The sequence below is a fragment of the Haliotis cracherodii genome, unplaced genomic scaffold (assembly GCF_022045235.1).
Source record: "Haliotis cracherodii isolate W230 unplaced genomic scaffold, xgHalCrac1.p SCAF_8, whole genome shotgun sequence".
NCBI lineage: Eukaryota > Metazoa > Mollusca > Gastropoda > Lepetellida > Haliotidae > Haliotis > Haliotis cracherodii.
This window is the reverse complement of record NW_027266341.1, coordinates 59,324,403-59,351,769: the sequence shown is the minus strand read 5'-3', so window position 1 is coordinate 59,351,769 and position 27,367 is coordinate 59,324,403. Positions and strand designations below refer to the sequence as shown.

The window sequence follows — 27,367 nt, the reverse complement described above, 5'->3', positions numbered from 1 at the left end:
TAAAAAAAGTAAAACCAATCTTTTTACTGATTCAAAAGGAAAAACTTCGATATTATGAAATTACAAAATGTATTGCATATTCAAATTGTAATTATGCAAGTTCCCATGCCTTCTGGTCTTCTCTACATGGATTATTTAGAGACTCTGTATAACTATGATATCAGATCTGTCCATGCTACAAACAAGCCAATAATGTCACAATAAATCCATGCACACTCTATGTATGATATTGAAATGTAAAATATGATAGAAAATGGAATAAAAAAATATCTTTTTTTTAAAAACAACAACAAATAAACAAACAAGAAAACCTCTGTCTTAGCATATATATATATCAGAGTGGCTATACATCTATAACTACTGTTGTTTAAATACATTAGACGACAACTACCGTCACATGCTGGTATTTGAAAAATTCTTAAAGGCTAAAAAAACCCATAGTCTTGGTTCTCAGGCACCGCCCGCATCATCATAAAGTTCGCCGCACGTTTCATTTTTATTTCCATTTTTAAAAAAAAACACAAAAAATCCTTAAAAAGTCCAACGGTAGTCAAATACTGTATTCCAGTATTTTACTCATCAAGGAATACATTTCTGTAGGGAGGCCCTTTCCCGGGTTGATTGTACACAATTATTTATTGATTACACAACTGTTTATTGGTTACATACTAGTTTGAAAAAAAAAGACAAAAAAAGACAAAAAAAGACACTGCCCACCCGCGGTTTATTTAAAAAAAATATTGTCTGAGAACCAATTCTTTTATTTTTTTAAGCCTAAAATATTGATTGGGTTGTTGATTATTCCTGAGCTACAGTGACACAGTGTAAACCAAGCACTGTTAGTGGAGCCTTTTACTGTAGAGAACACGCCTTGCTCTCAACATTCCTACTTTCTTTTCCAGATGACTTCTGTGATGGTTTGTCCTTGGTTTTGCTTGGGGCAGCTTGTTTAGATGCTGTTTCCTGTTTGGGGGCTTGTTTTGTTGTTGAGGGCAAGGGCTGTTGTGTTGTTGAGGGTGGAGGCTCTTGTTTTGTTGAGGTTGGAGGCTCTTGTTTTGTCGAGGTTGGAGGCTCTTGTTTTGTTGCAGGTGGGAGGTTTGCCTTTGATTGTACTGAGGAAAGCTTCTGACTGGCAGGGTTACCTACCCCTGGTGTAGGGGCATCAGACTGTGTTCTGTCTTCAGGTGATTGACTGGTTTGTCCTGACTTGTCCTCATCCTCACGTCCTGCTTTTGGGTCCTGTTGTTTAGCCTCCGTGGCATTTTGTTTTCCTTGAAGCTTGGTATTTTCTAAAAGCAAATAGGCATAAACATAGACCTGCCATGTTTTGGGGAGAATAGAAAGGGGATGACAGATATTCAAGCCAATTACCATGATTACTAATTTGTTCTCTTGTTTCAAAATAACTTATACTTCCATTGTTTTATGATTTTAGAGAGAAATAATAAATTGTGATTAACATTGAAATGAAGCTACCCTCAGGTGTTGTTGGTGTAGGTTCCAGCTGTTTTATGTTGGATTTCTCCACTTTCTTCTTCTGGTAAACTTCAGATTTCTCGATCAGCTCCTTGAGGAGAATGGCATCCTCAAATATGACCTTCCTCTGGTTGACCCGAGATCCAGTATCCTGACTCAATTTTGTGATCCGAGGCCCAGACTGATGCTTCTTGCAAAGCCAGAACACCTTACCGCTCGGCAGATGACACCTATAACAAGGGAGATAATACCTGTAAATAGGGCAATGTCACTTCAAGCTCCTCACAGCGATAGCCTGTTCAAAGAGCTCTCTTTACTATCGCTGCCACCAGTCAAAACTTCCAACTGTGATATGTTGTCACAACCATGCTTGGAGTTGAATTCACAACCGACGGACTGTAATGCCTGTAATTACAAACAAGCGATGACTGCCGTGATGCCAAATACTCTTACCCTAACTAAATTATTTTCTTTGTTTGTCAATTTGAATTTCTATTTCATTTCAACTTTCCTGTAATTGGTATAGTAAGAATTGTTGTCTACACAAGAAGGTGAATTTGGGTGATTTTCCGTTCGTCTGCAATCTTGAACCAATCTGATCAAACAAACAACAAGAGTGCTCTGAGAGCACAACATCCCCCGCATTTTTTTAGCTCCGTAAAACAAGGGCAGTAACTCTGTCAAAATTTGTCGAAATGAAACGGGACTGCGATATGCGTATCATCAACATGTCAACATCTTGTGTGTAGAGTGTCAGGGATATTCTCTGGAAACTGTAGGAGGAGTTGATTTCACAAGCTTAGTACCTCTCTCACAATTAGGCAAATGAAGCACTGTAAAACAGGGCGAGTAACTCTGTCAAAATTAGTCCAAATGAAACGGAACTGTGATATGCGTATCATCAACATGTTGACATCTTGTGTGTAGAGTTTCAGGGATATTCTCTGGAAACTGTAGGAGGTGTTGATTTCACAAGCTTAGTAACCCCTGTGGGGTGGACAGACGGACGGACAGACGGACGGACGCACTGCGCCACGACATAATCCCCCTTCGGTCATTCTGGCCCGGCAGGGGATAAACAGTTAAATTCATCTGGAAAATATGGTCAGTCATAAACCTTTTCAAACTGTATTGGCATCTCCTAAGTGTAAACGTTAGTACAATTGGGGTTAGAGGTTCAACAATGTTACTGAGAGTGTAAGAAGCTAGTCACGCACTAGGGAAATAACATTTCCGGATAACACGTTGAGGTACACAACTCACCTGCTGATACAAGGTAGGATAACACGTGGACGTACGCAACTCACCTGCTGATACAAGGTAGGATAACACGTGGAGGTACACAACTCACCTGCTGATACAAGGTAGGATAACACGTGGAGGTACACAACTCACCTGCTGATACAAGGTAGGATAACACGTGGAGGTACACAACTCACCTGCTGATACAAGGTAGGATAACATGTGGAGGTACACAACTCACCTGCTGATACAAGGCCGGATAACACGTGGAGGTACACAACTCACCTGCTGATACAAGTCCGGATAACACGAGGAGGTACACAACTCACCTGCTGATACAAGTCCGGATAACACGTGGAGGTACACAACTCACCTGCTGATACTAGGTAAGATAACACGTGGGGGTACACAACTCACCTGCTGATACTAGGTAAGATAACACGTGGGGGTACACAACTCACCTGCTGATACAAGGTAGGATAACATGTGGAGGTACACAACTCACCTGCACAACTGGCTGATGAATGTTTGCCACACTTCCTTCTGCCGAAGTTTCATGCTGTCATTGATGAAGACCCGCATGTCTTCATACGCCTCCAAGAAATCAGAACCTTGGGCCTCCTAAAATGACAACAGCAACTTGTTCACTGTAAACATGACGCACATCACACCAATATCAAGTAGGAATGGAGGTATATTGTAACCCCCTACGTTGTCTACACAAGTAGATGACCCCTGTGGCAGGGGAGGTGTATTGTTATTCCCTACGTTGTCTACACAAGTAGATGACCCCTGTGGCGGGGCTGAGTATTGTTACGCCCTACGTAGTCTACACAAGTAGATGACCCCTGTGGCGGGGCGGTGTATTGTTACGCCCTACGTAGTCTACACAAGTAGATGACCCCTGAGGGGGGGAAGTGTATTGTTACGCCCTACGTAGTCTACACAAGTAGATGACCCCTTTGGCGGAGCGGAGAATTGTTACGCCCTACGTAGTCCACAAGTAGATGACCCCTGTGACGATGGAGGTGTATTGTTACGCCCTACATAGTCTACACAAGTAGATGACCCCTGAGGGGGGGAAGTGTATTGTTACGCCCTACGTAGTCTACACAAGTAGATGACCCCTGTGGCGGGGTGGTGTATTGTTACGCCCTACGTAGTCTACACAAGTAGATGACCCCTGAGGGGGGGAAGTGTATTGTTACGCCCTACGTAGTCTACACAAGTAGATGACCCCTTTGGCGGAGCGGAGAATTGTTACGCCCTACGTAGTCCACAAGTAGATGACCCCTGTGACGATGGAGGTGTATTGTTACGCCCTACATAGTCTACACGAGTAGATGATCCTTGAGGGGGGGAAGTGTATTGTTACGCCCTACGTAGTCTACACAAGTAGATGACCCCTGAGGGGGGGAAGTGTATTGTTACGCCCTACGTAGTCTACACAAGTAGATGACCCCTGAGGGGGGAAGTGTATTGTTACGCCCTACGTAGTCTACACAAGTAGATGACCCCTTTGGCGGAGCGGAGAATTGTTACGACCTACGTAGTCCACAAGTAGATGACCCCTGTGACGATGGAGGTGTATTGTTACGCCCTACATAGTCTACACAAGTAGATGATCCCTGAGGGGGGGAAGTGTATTGTTACGCCCTACGTAGTCTACACAAGTAGATTACCCCTGAGGGGGGGAGGTGTATTGTTACGCCCTACATAGTCTACACAAGTAGATGACCCCTGAGGGGGGGAAGTGTATTGTTACGCCCTACGTAGTCTACACAAGTAGATGACCCCTGTGGCGGGGTGGTGTATTGTTACGCCCTACGTAGTCTACACAAGTAGATGACCCCTGAGGGGGGGAAGTGTATTGTTACGCCCTACGTAGTCTACACAAGTAGATGACCCCTGTGGCGGGGTGGTGTATTGTTACGCCCTACGTAGTCTACACAAGTAGATGACCCCTGAGGGGGGGAAGTGTATTGTTACGCCCTACGTAGTCTACACAAGTAGATGACCCCTTTGGCGGAGCGGAGAATTGTTACGCCCTACGTAGTCCACAAGTAGATGACCCCTGTGACGATGGAGGTGTATTGTTACGCCCTACATAGTCTACACGAGTAGATGATCCTTGAGGGGGGGAAGTGTATTGTTACGCCCTACGTAGTCTACACAAGTAGATGACCCCTGAGGGGGGGAAGTGTATTGTTACGCCCTACGTAGTCTACACAAGTAGATGACCCCTGAGGGGGGAAGTGTATTGTTACGCCCTACGTAGTCTACACAAGTAGATGACCCCTTTGGCGGAGCGGAGAATTGTTACGACCTACGTAGTCCACAAGTAGATGACCCCTGTGACGATGGAGGTGTATTGTTACGCCCTACATAGTCTACACAAGTAGATGATCCCTGAGGGGGGGAAGTGTATTGTTACGCCCTACGTAGTCTACACAAGTAGATGACCCCTGAGGGGGGGAGGTGTATTGTTACGCCCTACATAGTCTACACAAGTAGATGACCCCTGAGGGGGGGAAGTGTATTGTTACGCCCTACGTAGTCTACACAAGTAGATGACCCCTGTGGCGGGGCGGTGTATTGTTACGCCCTACGTAGTCTACACAAGTAGATGACCCCTTTGGCGGAACAGAGAATTGTTACGCCCTACGTAGTCCACAAGTAGATGACCCCTGTGACGATGGAGGTGTATTGTTACGCCCTACATAGTCTACACAAGTAGATGATCCCTGAGGGGGGGAAGTGTATTGTTACGCCCTACGTAGTCTACACAAGTAGATGACCCCTGTGACAGGGAGGTATATTGTTACGCCCTACGTAGTCTACACAAGTAGATGATCCCTGAGGGGGGGAAGTGTATTGTTACGCCCTACGTAGTCTACACAAGTAGATGACCCCTGAGGGGGGGAAGTGTATTGTTACGCCCTACGTAGTCTACACAAGTAGATGATCCCTGTGACAAGGGAGGTATATTGTTACGCCCTATGTTGTCTACACAAGAGTGTGTCACCTGCTCCACCCAGTCCAGGAACTGCTTGCCGGTGTCTCCACTCAGACAGTTGAGCTGCATGGAACTCTGCCGCAGGATGGCGTAGATGCGAGCCAGGTAGGGAGACACCTTCTTCATCTGACTGACAAACTCCTCCGTCTTTGTTAAAGGAAATGACTGTTCACACAGATGCCAACCCTGTAAAATCAAACGAAAATGTCAGGAAACAGTTTCAGAGAGAACAGTTTGCAGGGAAAAGTTTCAGAAAGAGCAGTTTGTAGGGAACAATTTTAGTGAGAACAGTTTGCAGGGAACACTTTGCAGGGAACAGTTTCAGTAAGAGCAGTTTGCAGGGAACAGTTTCAGTAAGAGCAGTTGTCAGGTACTTTATGGGTGAATCTTCTCCTGGGTAACTCACCTCTTCATACTCGCAAAGCAGCAGAAGGCAGAAGCTGTCCGACTCCCAGTTCTGCAGGTCTGGGTTGACCATCTGCATGAATACAAAGTGTTTCCTTCACTGACACACTTACACACTGTAGCACTTAACAGTTTAAGTCTTCTTTCACTGGCACACTTACACACTGTGTAGCACTTAACAGTTGAACTCTTCTTTCACTGACACACTTACACACTGTGTAGCACTTAACAGTTGAACTCTTCTTTCACTGACACACTTACACACTGTGTAGCACTTAACAGTTGAACTCTTCTTTCACTGACACACTTACACACTGTGTAGCACTTAACAGTTGAACTCTTCTTTCACTGACACACTTACACACTGTGTAGCACTTAACAGTTGAACTCTTCTTTCACTGACACACTTACACACTGTGTAGCACTTAACAGTTGAACTCTTCTTTCACTGACACACTTACACACTGTGTAGCACTTAACAGTTGAACTCTTCTTTCACTGACACACTTACACACTGTGTAGCACTTAACAGTTGAACTCTTGTTTCACTGACACACTTACACACTGTGTAGCACTTAACAGTTTAAGTCTTCTTTCACTGACACACTCACACACTGTGTAGCACTTAACAGTTTAAGTCTTCTTTCACTGACACACTTACACACTGTGTAGCACTTAACAGTTTAAGTCTTCTTTCACTGACACACTTACACACTGTGTAGCACTTAACAGTTGAACTCTTCCTTCACTGACAAACTCATGGATAGTGCAGCACTTGGCAGTTGTCAACAGGGAGTTTAAGTCTGGCTGTAATTTTCTTTGAAATGCCTAACTGTTAAAGTTTCATATAACCCTGAATGTAAGATATGACAGATCCTTCCTACCTCGATGCGTTCACGGATCCTTGATGCTGTCCTTGGTCGAGAAGATTTTGGACGAGAAGACTGACTAGACGTTGACTCCGAGCTCTCTGTCTGTTCTGAAATGAAGTAAATTTTGTTATTGAATCAAAGCACTTACATTTGTAAGGGTGTTGTGCTCTTAGCTAAGCCAGCATCAATTGATGCAAGGAGTTACCACAACAGTAACGTAGGAAACATTCTCAGATCATGAGACATTACTCACTTGATAAAGGCTTCCTGTCAAAGTCGATGACAGCAAGTCTGGGCATTGGGGTAGTGTCCATGTTGCTGACGAAGGTGATGATGTGACGCATGAAACGACGCTGAGTCAGTTCATACTCTTCCTATGAATGTGAAGCAAAACTTAAAAGAAAACATGAACAGAGAAGAACAACGAAGGAAGAAGCAGGAAGGGGACGTGGGGTGAGAAAGGGTGTGGGTGATGAAGGGGGTGTGGAATGAGGAAGAGGATAGGGGATGAGGAAGGGGTGTGGGTGAGGAAGGGGATGTGGGGTGAGGAAGGGGATGTGGGGTAAGAAAGGGGATGTGGGGTTAGGAAGGGGATGTGGGGTTAGAAAGGGGATGTGGGGTTAGAAAGGGGATGTGGGGTGAGGAAGGGACGTGGGGTGAGGAAGGGGACGTTGGGTTAGGAAGGGGACGTTTGGTGAGGTAGGGATGTTGGATGAGGAAGGTGGTGTGGGGTGAGGAAGGGGACGTTTGGTGAGGAACGGGACGTGGGGTGAGGAAGGTGACGCTAGTGGTGCAGATGTCAACATGGCAGATGCTTCACCTGGAACCTGATGTTGTTCTGGCTGATGGCGGCCTTCTGCATGTCTCTCATCTCTTGCTTCATCACCTCCTTCTTCACAGAGGATTCTCCAGCTTTCTGTGGCAACTGCTGCTTCACCAGCTTCAGCAGGCTAGAGTAAGCAGTGGAGCTCTCCTCCTGGAAATGGACCCGATCAGCCTTGGCTCTCTGAGCCAGCGCCCCCGCCTGTGACAAAGAACAGGGTGAGTGAGGGAGTGGACATGGTCAGCCTTTGTTCTTACGTCAAACACATCCAGGATCAAGGTCTTACCTCCATGTACATCCACTCGCTGCCAGACCCCACCACGGCCAGGATGAGGGGAAGATTCAGATTCAGCACTCCAAATCTCAGCTCCATCATACAGTTTGCAGACTCAGCATACTGGAAACACAGAATATTGAATTACGTGAAACATGAGACACAGATTCCCTGGAGTCAGCCTTTGGGCTTCAAAGAACAAACAATGATTCTGCTTCAGCTGATTCACAAATTCAATGCAGACACAAAACTTCAATGGATAATCTTCATGTGATCAACATACAAATACTATGTGCACTGTTGCCAGACATGTCTGGATTAACACATCTGAAGTGAAGGCTTACCTCGTCTGACACACAGGCAACCATCACTTTAGCATAGCGCATTCCTTGAGTTATGTTTTCAAACAGCCCTTTACCCTGAAAATGTATGGAAAATGATCTTCTGTGACAACAATCCAAATCTTTGCAAAGTCAATTAAGGATTGACTGTGTATTTTTTTTCGGGTCATTGAGGTATGAATCTGTAAACCAATGTGCAAATTTTAAGAATCCATGTAGCGTAGGTTTTTCAAATCATACCTCAATGAACCGAAAATAAATACACAGTCAATGCTTATTATTAAATTCGACAATGAAAACATACAATAGTTTAACCAAAAACATTTGTTTATATCAAAGCAGACAAAAATGACATACATACTGTGGCGTGACATGAATCAGGTGATTGTTTTATTTATGCACATAACTTGACATGCCCACAAAGTCAGCAGTCAATCAACGGAGAGTAGGATCAAAACAAAGCTTAAGAAGCATACAAAGAGACAGAAACCATGGAAGCACAAGGATCACTTTAACACTGGCAACGCTTGAATTAGGGGAACACTTGAGACCGGGTAACATTTCAAGTTGTGGAACACTAGCAGATAGGGAGCACTTAAAATCTGGGACCACAAGAGTATGGGAAACACTTACAGATCGGGAATCCAAGAAAATGGTGATCACTAAAAGACTGGGAACACAAGAAAATAGGAACATTTAAAAACTGTAATATAAAGAAAATGGGGAAGACTAAAAGACTGGAAACACAAGGAAATAGGGAACACTAAAAGACTGGAAACACAAGAAAATGGTGATCACTAAAAGACTGGGAACACAAGAAAATAGGAACATTTAAAAACTGTAATATCAAGAAAATGGGGAAGACTTAAAGACTGGAAACACAAAAAGACGGGTCAAAGGGAATATGGAGAGCATCATGAGTTCATTTACAAGCAATGTTTGAACTAGCTTGCTTCTTCTTTGTTAGGTGTTTGTTCTGAAGTGTCCGGAAACAAGTGTCTGGGAACAAGTGTCATGTTCCTGGACACAGTGGTTGATTCATAGGTATACAACCGCTTCGCGGAAAGCATTAAAGTTGGCATGCAGCACGTGCTTCTTGCTGGATGAGTGTAAAATGCGAATGCTCACGACACAGTTTATTTCAGTTGGCTTCTGGCATTCATAGGTGCAAGTAGTAAATGGATATCTCTCTCTAGGTTACCAAATAGTGAATTAGAATAGTACAGAAATAGAACAGAACAGAAATAGTTGAGAGAGTGACCCATTTACATTGTTAACATACGCTAATCAAACGGCAACTTCACTTAAAGATTCAAATCCATTTCATTTAATCTTATTACATTTTCATTGTTCATTACATTACAAGGGGATTTCACGTTTAGTTGATTACAAGCGGATTTCACATTTAGTTGATTACAAGGGGATTTCACGTTTAGTTGATTACAAGGAGATTTCACGTTTAATTGATTGCAAGGGGATTTCACGTTTAGTTGATTACAAGGGGATTTCACGTTTAGTTGATTACTAGGGGATTTCACGTTTAGTTGATTACTAGGGGATTTCACGTTTAGTTGATTACTAGGGGATTTCACGTTTAGTTGATTACAAGGGGATTTCACCTTTAGTTGATTACAAGGGGATTTCACCTTTAGTTGATTACAAGGGGATTTCACATTTAGCTGATTACAAGGGGATTTCACGTTTAGTTGATCACAAGGGAATTTCACGTTTAGTTGATTACAAGGGGATTTCACGTTTAGTTGATTGCAAGGGGATTTCATGTTTAGTTAATCTGAGTTTAGTCTTTCACTGCGAACCAGGTGTCTTACCGTGACCATCTGTTCATGGTCAATCCAGGTAGAAACACCGTTACTTTCCAAGTATTTCTTGAGGCTCCGAGGGTCTCCCCACCCCACAGAGCCAGGGCGAGCTTTTGTGCCCTGTGAAACAGCATCCTTAGAGTTGCACCAACAGTAGCTGATGAAACACAAGGGGTACTCCTTGCTCTGCAACATGGAATCACATTACCAGTGACCATTTTATATTTCAGAAAAATAATCAAATGTGTAAGGCTGTACAAAGACAGCGTGAGGCATATCGCTTTGATCAACATGTGTACACATACAATCTCATGTATTTTACCCTATACTCTGAACCCCTCTCTATTGACTGTATTTAACATGCTGAAATTGTGTATAAATGTAAGAACTGGAGAGGGTCTTCACCCGCATCCTGTACACCTTGTACACACCCTCATCCTGTACACATCCTTGTACACACCCTCATCCTGTACACATCCTTGTATACACCCTCATCCTCTACACCTCCTTGTACACACCCTCATCCTGTACACATCCTTGTACACACCCTCATCCTCTACACATCCTTGTACCCACCCTCATCCTCTACACCTCCTTGTACACACCCTCATCCTCTACACCTCCTTGTACACACCCTCATCCTCTACACCTCCTTGTACACACCCACATCCTCTACACCTCCTTGTACACACCCTCATCCTCTACACATCCTTGTACCCACCCACATCCTCTACACATCCTTGTACCCACCCACATCCTCTACACATCCTTGTACACACCCTCATCCTGTCCACCTTATACCCACCCTCATCCTGTACACATCCTTGTACACAACATCTTCCTCTACACATCATTGTACACACCCTCATCCTGTACACCTTGTACCCATCCTCATCCTCTACATCTCCTTGTACACACCCTCATCCTCTACACCTCCTTGTAACCACCCGCATCCTCTACACATCCTTGTACCCACCCGCATACTCTACACCTCCTTGTAACCACCCACATCCTCTACACCTCCTTGTACACACCCTCATCCTCTACACCTCCTTGTACACACACTCATCCTCTACAACTCCTTGTACACACCCTCATCCTCTACACCTCCTTGTACCCACGCTCATCCTGTACACATCCTTGTACACACCCTCATCCTCTACACCTCCTTGTACACACCCTCATCCTCTACACCTCCTTGTACCCACGCTCATCCTCTACACATCCTTGTACACACCCTCATCCTCTACACATCCTTGTACACACCCTCATCCTCTACACCTCCTTGTACACACATTCATCCTCTACACATCCTTGTACACACCCTCATGCTCTACACATCCTTGTACCCACGCTCATCCTCTACACATCCTTGTACACACCCTCATCCTCTACAAATCCTTGTACACACCCTCATCCTGTCCACCTTATACCCACCCTCATCCTCTACACATCCTTGTACACAACATCATCCTCTACACATCATTGTACACACCCTCATCCTCTACACCTTGTACCCACCCGCATCCTCTACACCTCCTTGTAACCACCCTCATCCTCTACACATCCTTGTACACAACATCATCCTCTACACATCCTTGTACACACCCTCGTCCTCTACACATCCTTGTACACACCCTCATCCTCTACACTTCCTGGTACTCACCCACATCCTCTACACCTCCTTCTACCCACCCGCACCCTCTACACCTCTTTGTGTCCCTCCTACCTTGGTCTGTATTCCTCTCAGCTTTTGCTGCACCAACTTCTGGAGTTCCTTGACCTTGTCTCTGTATCGCGACTTGGTCTTTGCCATCACCATCAGCTGAGAAAAAGAACAGTCAGGATTACTCAGAACTGCAGGATCTCTATGAGAGAAATAACCTTGAACACAACAGAAAACCCCACTGCTCATCCACTCACACCCCTCAAACCCACGTCCCTGAGTCCCCCTCACATCCATGTCACTGAGTCCCCCTCACACCCACGTCCCTGAGTCCCCCTCACATCCATGTCACTGAGTCCCCCTCACACCCATGTCCCTGAGTCCCCCTCACACCCCTCACATCCATGTCCCTGAGTCCCCCTCACATCCATGTCACTGAGTCCCCCTCACACCCACATCCCTGTGTCCCCCTCACACCCCTCACACCCATGTCCCTGTGTCCCCCTCACACCCATGTCCCTGAGTCCCCCTCACATCCATGTCACTGAGTCCCCCTCACACCCACATCCCTGAGTCCCCCTCACACCCATGTCCCTGAGTCCCCCTCACATCCATGTCACTGAGTCCCCCTCACACCCACATCCCTGAGTCCCCCTCACACCCATGTCCCTGAGTCCCCCTCACACCCATGTCCCTGAGTCCCCCTCACATCCATGTCACTGAGTCCCCCTCACATCCATGTCCCTGAGTCCCCCTCACACCCATGTCACTGAGTCCCCCTCACACCCATGTCACTGAGTCCCCCTCACACCCATGTCACTGAGTCCCCCTCACATCCATGTCACTGAGTCCCCCTCACACCCATGTCACTGAGTCCCCCTCACACCCATGTCACTGAGTCCCCCTCACACCCATGTCACTGAGTCCCCCTCACATCCATGTCACTGAGTCCCCCTCACACCCATGTCACTGAGTCCCCCTCACATCCATGTCCCTGAGTCCCCCTCACACCCACGTCCCTGAGTCCCCCTCACATCCATGTCACTGAGTCCCCCTCACACCCATGTCACTGAGTCCCCCTCACATCCATGTCACTGTGTCCCCCTCACACCCATGTCACTGAGTCCCCCTCACACCCATGTCACTGTGTCCCCCTCACACCCATGTCCCTGAGTCCCCCTCACACCCATGTCACTGAGTCCCCCTCACATCCATGTCACTGAGTCCCCCTCACACCCATGTCACTGAGTCCCCCTCACACCCATGTCACTGAGTCCCCCTCACACCCATGTCACTGAGTCCCCCTCACACCCATGTCCCTGAGTCCCCCTCACACCCATGTCCCTGTGTCCCCCTCACACCCATGTCCCTGTGTCCCCCTCACACCCATGTCCCTGTGTCCCCCTCACACCCATGTCACTGTGTCCCCCTCACACCCATGTCACTGAGTCCCCCTCACACCCATGTCACTGAGTCCCCCTCACACCCATGTCACTGAGTCCCCCTCACACCCATGTCACTGTGTCCCCCTCACACCCATGTCCCTGTGTCCCCCTCACACCCATGTCCCTGTGTCCCCCTCACACCCCTCACACCCGTGTCCCTGAGTCCCCCTCACACCCATGTCCCTGTGTCCCCCTCACACCCCTCACACCCGTGTCCCTGAGTCCCCCTCACACCCATGTCACTGAGTCCCCCTCACACCCATGTCCCTGTGTCCCCCTCACACCCATGTCCCTGTGTCCCCCTCACACCCATGTCACTGAGTCCCCCTCACACCCATGTCCCTGTGTCCCCCTCACACCCGTGTCCCTGAGTCCCCCTCACACCCATGTCCCTGAGTCCCCCTCACACCCATGTCAGTGAGTCCCCCTCACACCCATGTCCCTGAGTCCCCCTCACACCCATGTCCCTGTGTCCCCCTCACACCCCTCACACCCGTGTCCCTGAGTCCCCCTCACACCCATGTCCCTGAGTCCCCCTCACACCCATGTCCCTGTGTCCCCCTCACACCCATGTCCCCAAGTCCCCCTCACACCCCTCACACCCGTGTCCCTGAGTCCCCCTCACACCCATGTCCCTGTGTCCCCCTCACACCCATGTCCCTGTGTCCCCCTCACACCCATGTCCCTGTGTCCCCCTCACACCCACGTCCCTGAGTCCCCCTCACATCCTTGTCCCTGTGTCCCCCTCACACCCATGTCACTGAGTCCCCCTCACACCCATGTCACTGAGTCCCCCTCACACCCATGTCCCTGTGTCCCCCTCACACCCATCACACCCATGTCCCTGAGTCCCCCTCACACCCATGTCACTGAGTCCCCCTCACAATCATGTCCCTGTGTCCCCCTCACACCCGTGTCCCTGAGTCCCCCTCACACCCATGTCACTGAGTCCCCCTCACACCCATGTCCCCGAGTCCCCCACACATCCATGTCCCCAAGTCCCCCTCAGTGCTCACCTCCTGCTTGCCAATCCTCATGCCCAAGTCAGTGTTCTGCCAGCTCGTGCCACCACCAATGGTCAAGATGACGTAGTCTTTGTGGAGGGTGTTCATTGTGTACAGCATCAAGTCTCGACATTTCTCATCCTTCTCAAAGTTGTCGGAGACCAGAGCCACCACCACCTTCAGCAGACATGAAAACTGGGATACAATCACATAGGACCAGTAAAAACTAAAGGCACCAGTTTTCATACAATCAGACCAACACTGATGATCAGGCCTTGGGTCAATACAAATGGTAGTCTAAGGGACACAACTCCGCACAACAGATTGGGGCAGCCTTGAGTGAGTGGCGTGTACTTTGAGGGTCAAGCTCCTCACAGCGATAGCCCGTTCGCGGAGCTCTCTATTCTATTGCTGCCGCCAGTCAAAACTCCCCACTGTGATAGGTGGCCACAACCATGCTTGGAGTTGAACTCGCATCCGAATTCATTGACCGTTATGTTTACAAACAAAAGACGACTGTCGTGATGCCGAATACACTACTTTCTTTGTTTGTCAATTTGAATTTCTATTTCATTAAAACTATCACGCTATTGATATAGCAAGAATTTAAGGGAGAAATTGGTTGATTTTCCATTAGTCTGCAATCTCTAACCAATCTGATTATACAAACAACAAAGTAAATTCATCTGGAAAACATGGTCAGTCGTAAACATTTCAAAATTCACTATGATGGCATTCCCAAAGACATAAACAAAAGTATGAACGTTACTACATTTAGGGTTAGAGGCCAAATTTCAAGATTCTTGTAATGGCTGCGCCCACACTGGTGGCAGCGATGTTACTGAGAGTGTAACAAAGGTGTCACATGTTGGGAAGGAGCTTGTTTGACGGTTGTCCAAGGGACATAACTCTGCGCTACAGACAGGGGCATTCTTGATCTGTGGAAACGTTGCTAGTAACAATCACAAAACAGATCAATGTCTGGCTATTAGTCAGCCAAAAAACACTGATCAGTGAGAACCACAATGAGACCCAGGACATTCGTAGTTGCTGACCTTGCAGTTCTTGAGGGCCAACATTAAGTCCTGGATACTGGCATTCAGCATGTCCTCACAGAACCACCTGAATAACAAGAAGCAGAACCAGAACACGATCATGTCCAGTGATCATCCATGATAAAGAATACGGAGACATTTACCCAAATAATGACAACACAAGATCACATTTGCACTCAAACCAACATTTTTCTTAATCTCTTAATCTAAATTTCATCATCCCGGCAACTAACTTAGACTGGTAAACTTCAATTGATAAACTAACATTTTTCAGACACCTAATTTACTTGGAGGGGCAGGATACGTTCACATGTTTTAGAGCACATGGTGTCATCACTACCGTATTCGACGTAATAAGCGCCCTGCTCTAATAAGCGCCCACAGCGATATTTGCTAATATATTGGCTAGTGAACAATCCCGATTAGCACCCCTTCAGATTGATCAATGTACACAAGACTTATTTATTCGCGTACAATACGCACTCCTGTGTTATATGCACCCTTAATTATGCCGTACATAAACATTTCAGGCTGTCAGCATAAAGCACAAAATTTATGTTTTTTCACCAAAATAATATTCTGATAAGAGCCCCCTATTTCTAATTTTGAGAGCGCCCTGGGCGCTTATTACATCGAATACGGTATTTGTTAGTGAGTGAGTGAGTATGGTTTTACGCCGCTTTTAGCAATATTCCAGCAACATCACGGCAGGGGACACCAGAAATGGGCTTCACACATTGTACCCATGTCGGGAATCGAACCCGGGTCTTCAGCGTGCAAGCGAACGCTTTAACCACTAGGCTACCCGACCGCCCGTTATTTGTTAGTGATTCATAAACACATGCTTATGATATCAGATTGGTACTGTAGCAATTCCTGTGATTATGGAGAGGGGTTTGTCATGTTTCTATACACAGATAAATAAAGCAGACAACAAACTTACACTGACAGTCCCACAGCCTGCACATCTTCCTTCACCCAGAGAGGGTTGATCTTGTCCCCAGGGTCTCTGGGCGCCGGCACATCGGAGGCGGAGTACAGGACAGCGACGTCCGTGGTGAGGGCGGAGTTCAGTTCCTGCAGCATCATCAGGCTGTGCTGGAGGTGGGCGTCGAAGTCGCCGGCGTGGGTGTTGGGCATGTTTTCTGTCAAGAGTCAAACAATGTGAATTATCACATCCAAATTATTACCACCCAGACAAATGGGTGATGCACATAATGCCATGCATAGCGACCTACACGACTTGTGCTCATGTGCTTACCGCTGCCACATCATTCTCTTTAGTCAGAGCTAACTAGCTAGTGGAGCTGTGAAGCAGGGACGGTCAGGTGGACATATAGTGTGAGATGGGATAAGTGTATATATGTATATATATAAAAAAAGCACAGTAAAGTTCTAACTCTCAGGCACAATATCGTAATAATTAGATAAGTGGAGTAAGATTGAACACAGTTTTGATTGGCTAGCACTTTCAACTCGTACCACGTACGAGTCTCATCAGGCCATAACTAAGCTAGCGCCTTCAACTCGTACCATCTACGAGTCTCATCAGGCCATAACTTATGTTAAAACTTATATGTTATGGCCTGATGAGACTCGTACGTGGTACGAGTTGAAAGCGCCAGCCAATTAAAACTGTGTTCAATATTACAGGGGCATTCTTGAGTGAGTGAGTGGTGTGTACTTTGATGGTGGTCCAAGGAACATAACTCTGCACTACAGACAGGGGCATCCTTGAGTGAGTGAGTAGCATGTACTTTGATGGTGGTCCAAGGTACATAACTCTGCACTACAGACAGGGGCATCCTTGAGTAAGTGAGTAGCGTGTACTTTGATGGTGGTCCAAGGTACATAACTCTGCACTACAGACAGGGGCATCCTTGAGTGAGTGAGTGGCATGTACTTTGATGGTGGTCCAAGGTACATAACTCTGCACTACAGACAGGGGCATCCTTGAGTGAGTGAGTGGCATGTACTTTGATGGTGGTCCAAGGTACATAACTCTGCACTACAGACAGGGGCATCCTTGAGTGAGTGAGTGGCATGTACTTTGATGGTGGTCCAAGGTACATAACTCTGCACTACAGACAGGGGCATTCTTGAGTGAGTGAGTGGTGTGTACTTTGATGGTGGTCCAAGGTACATAACTCTGCACTACAGAGAGGGGCATCCTTGAGTGAGTGAGTGGCATGTACTTTGATGGTGGTCCAAGGTACATAACTCTGCACTACAGACAGTGGCATCCTTGAGTAAGTGAGTGGCGTGTACTTTGATGGTGGTCCAAGGTACAAAACTCTGCACTACAGACAGGGGCATCCTTGAGTGAGTGAGTGGCGTGTACTTTGATGGTGGTCCAAGGTACATAACTCTGCAGGAAGTGGAGATGTCATGAGGGTGACAATAGGCCTCAAACGCCTTCCACTTGTAGTCATAAAGGGTTTTAGTAGAGGTATGGTGGGGCTCCATGATGGTCATGGCTGCTGTGGGAAAACATCAACTGAGACATTGAGATGGTGTGAAAGCTTACCCATCAACTGCGACATTGAGATGGTGTGGAAGCTTACCGATCAACTGCGACATTGAGATGGTGTGGAAGCTTACCGATCAACTGCGACATTGAGATGGTGTGGAAGCTTACTCATCAACTGCGACATTGAGATGGTGTGGAAGCTTACTCATCAACTGAGACATTGAGATGGTGTGGAAGCTTACTCATCAACTGCGACATTGAGATGGTGTGGAAGCTTACCCATCAACTGCAACATTGAGATGGTGTAGAAGCTTACCCATCAACTGAGACACTGAGATAGTGTTGAAGCTTACCCATCAACTGTGACATTGAGATTGTGTGGAAGCTTACCCATCAACTGCGACATTGAGATGGTGTGGAAGCTTACCCATCAACTGCGACATTGAGATGGTGTGGAAGTATTTGCGGCACTGGAGAAATGGGGCTTTATGATCCTTGGCTGCATACACCAGCTCAGAGTCAAATAAACTTGGTTCCAAGCATCCCTGGAAAACAGAAAAAGGTTTCATAGTTTACACAACATGGTTCTAACATTGCAGCAATGTCAAGAATAATATTCACCACCCTCCCAAAAAAGCAACAACAAACAAATCCTCCATTATAGGGTCTTTGACAACACATCTGCATCATGACTCACTCCTTAATGACTCACCTCCTTCATGACTCACCCCTTCATGACTCACCCCTTCATGACTCACTCCTTCATGACTCACCCCTTCATGACTCACTCCTTCATGACTCACCCCTTCATAACTCACTCCTTCATGATTCACTCTATGATTCACTCCTTCATGACTCACTCCTTAATGACTCACATCCTTCATGACTCACCCCTTCATGACTCACTCCTTCATGACTCACCCTTTCATGACTCACCCCTTCAAGACTCACTCCTTCATGACTCACCCTTTCATGACTCACCCCTTCATGACTCACCTCCTTCATGACTCATCCCTTCATGATTCACTCTATGATTCACTCCTTCATGACTCACCTCCTTCATGACTCACCCCTTCATGACTCACCCCTTCATGATTCACTCCTTCATGATTCACTCCATGATTCACTCCTTCATGACTCACTCCTTCATGACTCACCCCTTCATAACTCACCTCCTTCATGACTCACTCCTTCATGACTCACCTTCTTCATGACTCACCTCCTTCATGACTCACTCCTTCATGACTCACCTTCTTCATGACTCACCTCCTTCATGACTCATCCCTTCATGATTCACTCCTTAAAACTCACTCCTTTATGACTCATCTCTTCATGACTCACCTCTTTCATAACTCACCTCCTTCATGACTCACCTTCTTCATGACTCACCTCCTTCATGACTCATCCCTTCATGATTCACTCCTTAAAACTCACTCCTTTATGACTCATCTCTTCATGACTCACCTCTTTCATAACTCACCTCCTTCATGACTCACCTTCTTCATGACTCACCCCTTCATGACTCACCTTCATGAATTACTCCATGACTCACTCCTTCATGACTCATCCCTTCATGACTCACCTTCATGAATTACTCCATGACTCACTCCTTCATGACTCACCCCTTCATGACTCATCCCTTCATGACTCACCTTCATGAATTACTCCATGACTCACTCCTTCATGACCCATCCCTTCATGACTCACCCCTTCATGACTCACCCCTTCATGACTCACCTCCATGAATTACTCCATGACTCACCCCTTCATGACTCACCTCCTTCATAAATTACTCCATGACTCACCCCTTCATGACTCACTCCTTCATGACTCACCCCTTCATGACTCACCCCTTCATGACTCACCTCCATGAATTACTCCATGACTCACCCCTTCATGACTCACCTCCTTCATGAATTACTCCATGACTCACCCCTTCATGACTCCTTCATGACTCACTCCTTCATGATTCACTCTTTCATGACTCACCCCTTCATGACTCACCCCCTTCATGACTTACTCCTTCATGACTCACCCCCTTCATGACTCACCCCCTTCATGACTCACCCCCTTCATGACTCACCCCCTTCATGACTTACTCCTTCATGACTCACCCCTTCATGACTCACCCCCTTCATGACTTACTCCTTCATGACTCACCCCTTCATGACTCACCCCCTTCATGACTTACTCCTTCATGACTCACCCCTTCATGACTCACCCCCTTCATGACTTACTCCTTCATGACTCACCCCCTTCATGACTCACCCCCTTCATGACTTACTCCTTCATGACTCACCCCCTTCATGACTCACCCCTTCATGACTCACCCCCTTCATGACTCACCCCTTCATGACTCACCCCCTTCATGACTCACCCCTTCATGACTCACCCCTTCATGACTCACCTCCTTCATGACTTACTCCTTCATGACTCATCCCCTTCATGACTCACCTCTTTCATAATGCAGTCGGGGCATGGCACCAGGAAGTCATACACAACGCCATGGAAAGATTCCTCGATGAGACTCTCAAAGACTTCATGAATCAGGAACAGAATGTTTTCAGGGCGTTGGCCTTGGACCCACACAATCACTTCAAAGTTACTGAAAAAACAATTCATATTCATAGTTGTACACTTCATCCTCATGCCCCGTGCACACCTTCAATGTGACCTGGTTAATCTTTTCCTGTCTGATGTCAGCAACTATACAGCATCACTGTCCCTAACCCACTCCTTCCTACCTCCACTACATACCTGATCTGTCTGGTGTCAGCAACTATACAGCATCACTGTCCCTAACCCACTCCTTCCTACCGCCACTACATACCTGATCTGTCTGGTGTCAGCAACTATACACCATCACTGTCCCTAACCCACTCCTTCCTACCTCCACTACATACCTGATCTGTCTGGTGTCAGCAACTATACAGCATCACTGTCCCTAACCCACTCCTTCCTACCTCCACTTCATACCTGATCTGTCTGGTGTCAACAACTATACAGCTTCACTGTCCCTAACCCACTCCTTCCTACCTCCACTACATACCTGATCTGTCTGGTGTCAGCAACTATACAGCATCACTGTCCCTAACCCACTCCTTCCTACCTCCACTTCATACCTGATCTGTCTGGTGTCAGCAACTATACAGCATCACTGTCCCTAACCCACTCCTTCCTACCTCCACTTCATACCTGATCTGTCTGGTGTCAGCAACTATACACCATCACTGTCCCTAACCCACTCCTTCCTACCTCCACTACATACCTGATCTGTCTGATGTCAGAAACTATACAGCTTCACTGTCCCTAACCCACTCCTTCCTACCTCCACTACATACCTGATCTGTCTGGTGTCAGCAACTATACAGCATCACTGTCCCTAACCCACTCCTTCCTACCTCCACTAAATACCTGATCTGTCTGGTGTCAGCAACTATACAGCATCACTGTCCCTAACCCACTCCTTCCTACCTCCACTTCATACCTGATCTGTCTGGTGTCAGCAACTATACAGCATCACTGTCCCTAACCCACTCCTTCCTACCTCCACTACATACCTGATCTGTCTGGTGTCAGCAACTATACAGCTTCACTGTCCCTAACCCACTCCTTCCTACCTCCACTAAATACCTGATCTGTCTGGTGTCAGCAACTATACAGCATCACTGTCCCTAACCCACTCCTTCCTACCTCCACTACATACCTGATCTGTCTGATGTCAGAAACTATACAGCTTCACTGTCCCTAACCCACTCCTTCCTACCTCCACTACATACCTGATCTGTCTGGTGTCAGCAACTATACAGCTTCACTGTCCCTAACCCACTCCTTCCTACCTCCACTACATACCTGATCTGTCTGATGTCAGAAACTATACAGCTTCACTGTCCCTAACCCACTCCTTCCTACCTCCACTACATACCTGATCTGTCTGGTGTCAGCAACTATACAGCATCACTGTCCCTAACCCACTCCTTCCTACCTCCACTACATACCTGGTCTGTCTGATGTCAGCAACTATACAGCTTCACTGTCCCTAACCCACTCCTTCCTACCTCCACTACAAACATGATCTGTCTGACGTCAGCAACTATACAGCATCACTGTCCCTAACCCACTCCTTCCTACCTCCACTACATACCTGATCTGTCTGGTGTCAGCAACTATACAGCATCACTGTCCCTAACCCACTCCTTTCTACCTCCACTACATACCTGATCTGTCTGGTGTCAGCAACTATACACCATCACTGTCCCTAACCCACTCCTTCCTACCTCCACTACATACCTGATCTGTCTGGTGTCAGCAACTATACACCATCACTGTCCCTAACCCACTCCTTCCTACCTCCACTTCATACCTGATCTGTCTGGTGTCAGCAACTATACAGCATCACTGTCCCTAACCCACTCCTTCCTACCTCCACTACAAACATGATCTGTCTGACGTCAGCAACTATACAGCATCACTGTCCCTAACCCACTCCTTCCTACCTCCACTACATACCTGATCTGTCTGGTGTCAGCAACTATACAGCATCACTGTCCCTAACCCACTCCTTTCTACCTCCACTACATACCTGATCTGTCTGGTGTCAGCAACTATACAGCATCACTGTCCCTAACCCACTCCTTCCTACCTCCACTTCATACCTGATCTGTCTGGTGTCAGCAACTATACAGCATCACTGTCCCTAACCCACTCCTTCCTACCTCCACTACAAACATGATCTGTCTGACGTCAGCAACTATACAGCATCACTGTCCCTAACCCACTCCTTCCTACCTCCACTACATACCTGATCTGTCTGGTGTCAGCAACTATACAGCATCACTGTCCCTAACCCACTCCTTTCTACCTCCACTACATACCTGATCTGTCTGGTGTCAGCAACTATACAGCATCACTGTCCCTAACCCACTCCTTCCTACCTCCACTTCATACCTGATCTGTCTGGTGTCAGCAACTATACAGCTTCACTGTCCCTAACCCACTCCTTCCTACCTCCACTACATACCTGATCTGTCTGGTGTCAGCAACTATACAGCATCACTGTCCCTAACCCACTCCTTCCTACCTCCACTTCATACCTGATCTGTCTGGTGTCAGCAACTATACAGCATCACTGTCCCTAACCCACTCCTTCCTACCTCCACTAAATACCTGATCTGTCTGGTGTCAGCAACTATACACCATCACTGTCCCTAACCCACTCCTTCCTACCTCCACTACATACCTGATCTGTCTGGTGTCAGCAACTATACACCATCACTGTCCCTAACCCACTCCTTCCTACCTCCACTTCATACCTGATCTGTCTGGTGTCAGCAACTATACAGCATCACTGTCCCTAACCCACTCCTTCCTACCTCCACTAAATACCTGATCTGTCTGGTGTCAGCAACTATACAGCTTCACTGTCCCTAACCCACTCCTTCCTACCTCCACTAAATACCTGATCTGTCTGGTGTCAGCAACTATACACCATCACTGTCCCTAACCCACTCCTTCCTACCTCCACTTCATACCTGATCTGTCTGGTGTCAGCAACTATACAGCATCACTGTCCCTAACCCACTCCTTCCTACCTCCACTAAATACCTGATCTGTCTGGTGTCAGCAACTATACACCATCACTGTCCCTAACCCACTCCTTCCTACCTCCACTACATACCTGATCTGTCTGATGTCAGCAACTATACAGCATCACTGTCCCTAACCCACTCCTTCCTACCTCCACTACATATCTGGTCTGTCTGACGTCAGCAACTATACAGCATCACTGTCCCTAACCCACTCCTTCCTACCTCCACTACATACCTGATCTGTCTGGTGTCAGCAACTATACAGCATCACTGTCCCTAACCCACTCCTTTCTACCTCCACTACATACCTGATCTGTCTGGTGTCAGCAACTATACACCATCACTGTCCCTAACCCACTCCTTCCTACCTCCACTACATACCTGATCTGTCTGGTGTCAGCAACTATACACCATCACTGTCCCTAACCCACTCCTTCCTACCTCCACTTCATACCTGATCTGTCTGGTGTCAGCAACTATACAGCATCACTGTCCCTAACCCACTCCTTCCTACCTCCACTACAAACATGATCTGTCTGACGTCAGCAACTATACAGCATCACTGTCCCTAACCCACTCCTTCCTACCTCCACTACATACCTGATCTGTCTGGTGTCAGCAACTATACAGCATCACTGTCCCTAACCCACTCCTTTCTACCTCCACTACATACCTGATCTGTCTGGTGTCAGCAACTATACAGCATCACTGTCCCTAACCCACTCCTTCCTACCTCCACTTCATACCTGATCTGTCTGGTGTCAGCAACTATACAGCATCACTGTCCCTAACCCACTCCTTCCTACCTCCACTACAAACATGATCTGTCTGACGTCAGCAACTATACAGCATCACTGTCCCTAACCCACTCCTTCCTACCTCCACTACATACCTGATCTGTCTGGTGTCAGCAACTATACAGCATCACTGTCCCTAACCCACTCCTTTCTACCTCCACTACATACCTGATCTGTCTGGTGTCAGCAACTATACAGCATCACTGTCCCTAACCCACTCCTTCCTACCTCCACTTCATACCTGATCTGTCTGGTGTCAGCAACTATACAGCTTCACTGTCCCTAACCCACTCCTTCCTACCTCCACTACATACCTGATCTGTCTGGTGTCAGCAACTATACAGCATCACTGTCCCTAACCCACTCCTTCCTACCTCCACTTCATACCTGATCTGTCTGGTGTCAGCAACTATACAGCATCACTGTCCCTAACCCACTCCTTCCTACCTCCACTAAATACCTGATCTGTCTGGTGTCAGCAACTATACACCATCACTGTCCCTAACCCACTCCTTCCTACCTCCACTACATACCTGATCTGTCTGGTGTCAGCAACTATACACCATCACTGTCCCTAACCCACTCCTTCCTACCTCCACTTCATACCTGATCTGTCTGGTGTCAGCAACTATACAGCATCACTGTCCCTAACCCACTCCTTCCTACCTCCACTAAATACCTGATCTGTCTGGTGTCAGCAACTATACAGCTTCACTGTCCCTAACCCACTCCTTCCTACCTCCACTAAATACCTGATCTGTCTGGTGTCAGCAACTATACACCATCACTGTCCCTAACCCACTCCTTCCTACCTCCACTTCATACCTGATCTGTCTGGTGTCAGCAACTATACAGCATCACTGTCCCTAACCCACTCCTTCCTACCTCCACTAAATACCTGATCTGTCTGGTGTCAGCAACTATACACCATCACTGTCCCTAACCCACTCCTTCCTACCTCCACTACATACCTGATCTGTCTGATGTCAGCAACTATACAGCATCACTGTCCCTAACCCACTCCTTCCTACCTCCACTACATATCTGGTCTGTCTGACGTCAGCAACTATACAGCATCACTGTCCCTAACCCACTCCTTTCTACCTCCACTACAAACATGATCTGTCTGATGTCAGCAACTATACAGCATCACTGTCCCTAACCCACTCCTTCCTATCTCCACTACATACCTGGTCTGTCTGATGTCAGCAACTATACAGCATCACTGTCCCTAACCCACTCCTTCCTACCGCCACTACATACCTGGTCTGTCTGATGTCAGCAACTATACAGCATCACTGTCCCTAACCCACTCCTTCCTACCTCCACTACATATCTGATCTGTCTGGTGTCAGCAACTATACAGCATCACTGTCCCTAACCCACTCCTTCCTACCTCCACTACATACCTGATCTGTCTGGTGTCAGCAACTATACAGCATCACTGTCCCTAACCCACTCCTTCCTACCTCCACTACATACCTGATCTGTCTGGTGTCAGCAACTATACAGCATCACTGTCCCTAACCCACTCCTTCCTACCTCCACTACATACCTGATCTGTCTGGTGTCAGCAACTATACAGCATCACTGTCCCTAACCCACTCCTTCCTACCTCCACTACATACCTGATCTGTCTGGTGTCAGCAACTATACAGCATCACTGTCCCTAACCCACTCCTTCCTACCTCCACTACATACCTGATCTGTCTGGTGTCAGCAACTATACAGCTTCACTGTCCCTAACCCACTCCTTCCTACCTCCACTACATACCTGATCTGTCTGGTGTCAGCAACTATACAGCATCACTGTCCCTAACCCACTCCTTCCTACCGCCACTACATACCTGGTCTGTCTGACGTCAGCAACTATACAGCATCACTGTCCCTAACCCACTCCTTCCTACCTCCACTACATATCTGGTCTGTCTGGTGTCAGCAACTATACAGCATCACTGTCCCTAACCCACTCCTTCCTACCTCCACTACATACCTGGTCTGTCTGATGTCAGCAACTATACATCATCACTGTCCCTAACCCACTCCTTCCTACCCCCACTACATACCTGATCTGTCTGATGAGGGCGAGGTGGTTGTTCTTCTTCAGGAGAGAGCCACGCTTCCAGATGAATTTGCCGTCTGAAAACTGGAACAGTCGAACCTGGAAACAGGCATCAAGATTAAACCAACATTTCTGAGCATTGATCATCGGGCTGCAAGATGTGTCAAGTCCCTACTTTTGCTGAATCTCCTCACTGTCAAGTCTCTTCTCTGTCTGAATCTCCTCACTGTCAAGTCTCTTCTCTGTCTGAATCTCCTCACTGTCAAGTCTCTTCTCTGTCTGAATCTCCTCACTGTCAAGTCTCTTCTCTGTCTGAATCTCCACACTGTCAAGTCTCTTCTCTGTCTGAATCTTCTCACTGTCAAGTCTCTTCTCTGTCTGAATCTCCACACTGTCAAGTCTCTTCTCTGTCTGAATCTCCACACTGTCAAGTCTCTTCTCTGTCTGAATCTCCACACTGTCAAGTCTCTTCTCTGGCTGAAAGAGTCCACTGTCAAGCCTCTATAGATACTCCGGCTAAAGCTATATATTATCAAGATGAGGACACTAGAAATGGGCTTCACACAATGTAACCTTGTGTGGAATTGAACCGTGTCCTTCTGATAGACAAACAACCCTAGGCTATGCCCTACAAACAACCCAATGCTATGCCCTACAAAAAACCCTAGGCTATGCCCTACAAACAACCCTAGGCTATGCCCTACAAACAACCCTAGGCTATGCCCTACAAACAACCCTAGGCTATGCCCTACAAACAACCCTAGGCTATCCCCTACACTGACCTGAACTCTGTTAAACAGTCCAGCTGGAAGGTAGGAGAACTTGTACATCATCTTGGTCTGCCTGACATCGGAATTTCTTGGAATCAAAGGCCAATTGAGCTGAAACCCCAAGGAATGAGTGAGCAAGCAAGTAAAAGTTTAATGTAGCATCAGCATTATTTCAGAGATATAGAGTCGAGAAACCCCCAGGAACATGAAATGGAGTAAGGAATAAGTGGTGGAGAAAATG

At 47.0% G+C, this 27,367-nt stretch overlaps 1 protein-coding gene across 1 annotated transcript in view; it reads right to left on the bottom strand.

Annotated features, from left to right (window-relative positions):
- Positions 1 to 691: 691 nt before the first annotated feature.
- LOC139449702 (uncharacterized) overlaps positions 692 to 27,367 on the bottom strand; it is a 113,048-nt gene continuing 86,372 nt past the window's right edge. Inside the window, exons 56-74 of the mRNA XM_071231208.1 lie at positions 27,139 to 27,237; positions 26,361 to 26,455; positions 20,364 to 20,514; positions 18,337 to 18,454; positions 16,383 to 16,584; positions 15,440 to 15,506; positions 14,397 to 14,561; positions 11,999 to 12,094; positions 10,279 to 10,455; positions 8,453 to 8,527; positions 8,121 to 8,231; positions 7,832 to 8,035; positions 7,265 to 7,385; positions 7,024 to 7,118; positions 6,141 to 6,212; positions 5,744 to 5,920; positions 3,224 to 3,339; positions 1,477 to 1,706; positions 692 to 1,289 (exon numbers count right to left, since the gene is read on the bottom strand). Of these exons, the coding sequence (XP_071087309.1) occupies positions 853 to 1,289; positions 1,477 to 1,706; positions 3,224 to 3,339; positions 5,744 to 5,920; positions 6,141 to 6,212; positions 7,024 to 7,118; positions 7,265 to 7,385; positions 7,832 to 8,035; positions 8,121 to 8,231; positions 8,453 to 8,527; positions 10,279 to 10,455; positions 11,999 to 12,094; positions 14,397 to 14,561; positions 15,440 to 15,506; positions 16,383 to 16,584; positions 18,337 to 18,454; positions 20,364 to 20,514; positions 26,361 to 26,455; positions 27,139 to 27,237 (2,808 nt within the window). The 3' untranslated portion in view covers positions 692 to 852. The remainder of the gene's footprint in view (positions 1,290 to 1,476; positions 1,707 to 3,223; positions 3,340 to 5,743; positions 5,921 to 6,140; positions 6,213 to 7,023; positions 7,119 to 7,264; positions 7,386 to 7,831; positions 8,036 to 8,120; positions 8,232 to 8,452; positions 8,528 to 10,278; positions 10,456 to 11,998; positions 12,095 to 14,396; positions 14,562 to 15,439; positions 15,507 to 16,382; positions 16,585 to 18,336; positions 18,455 to 20,363; positions 20,515 to 26,360; positions 26,456 to 27,138; positions 27,238 to 27,367) is intronic.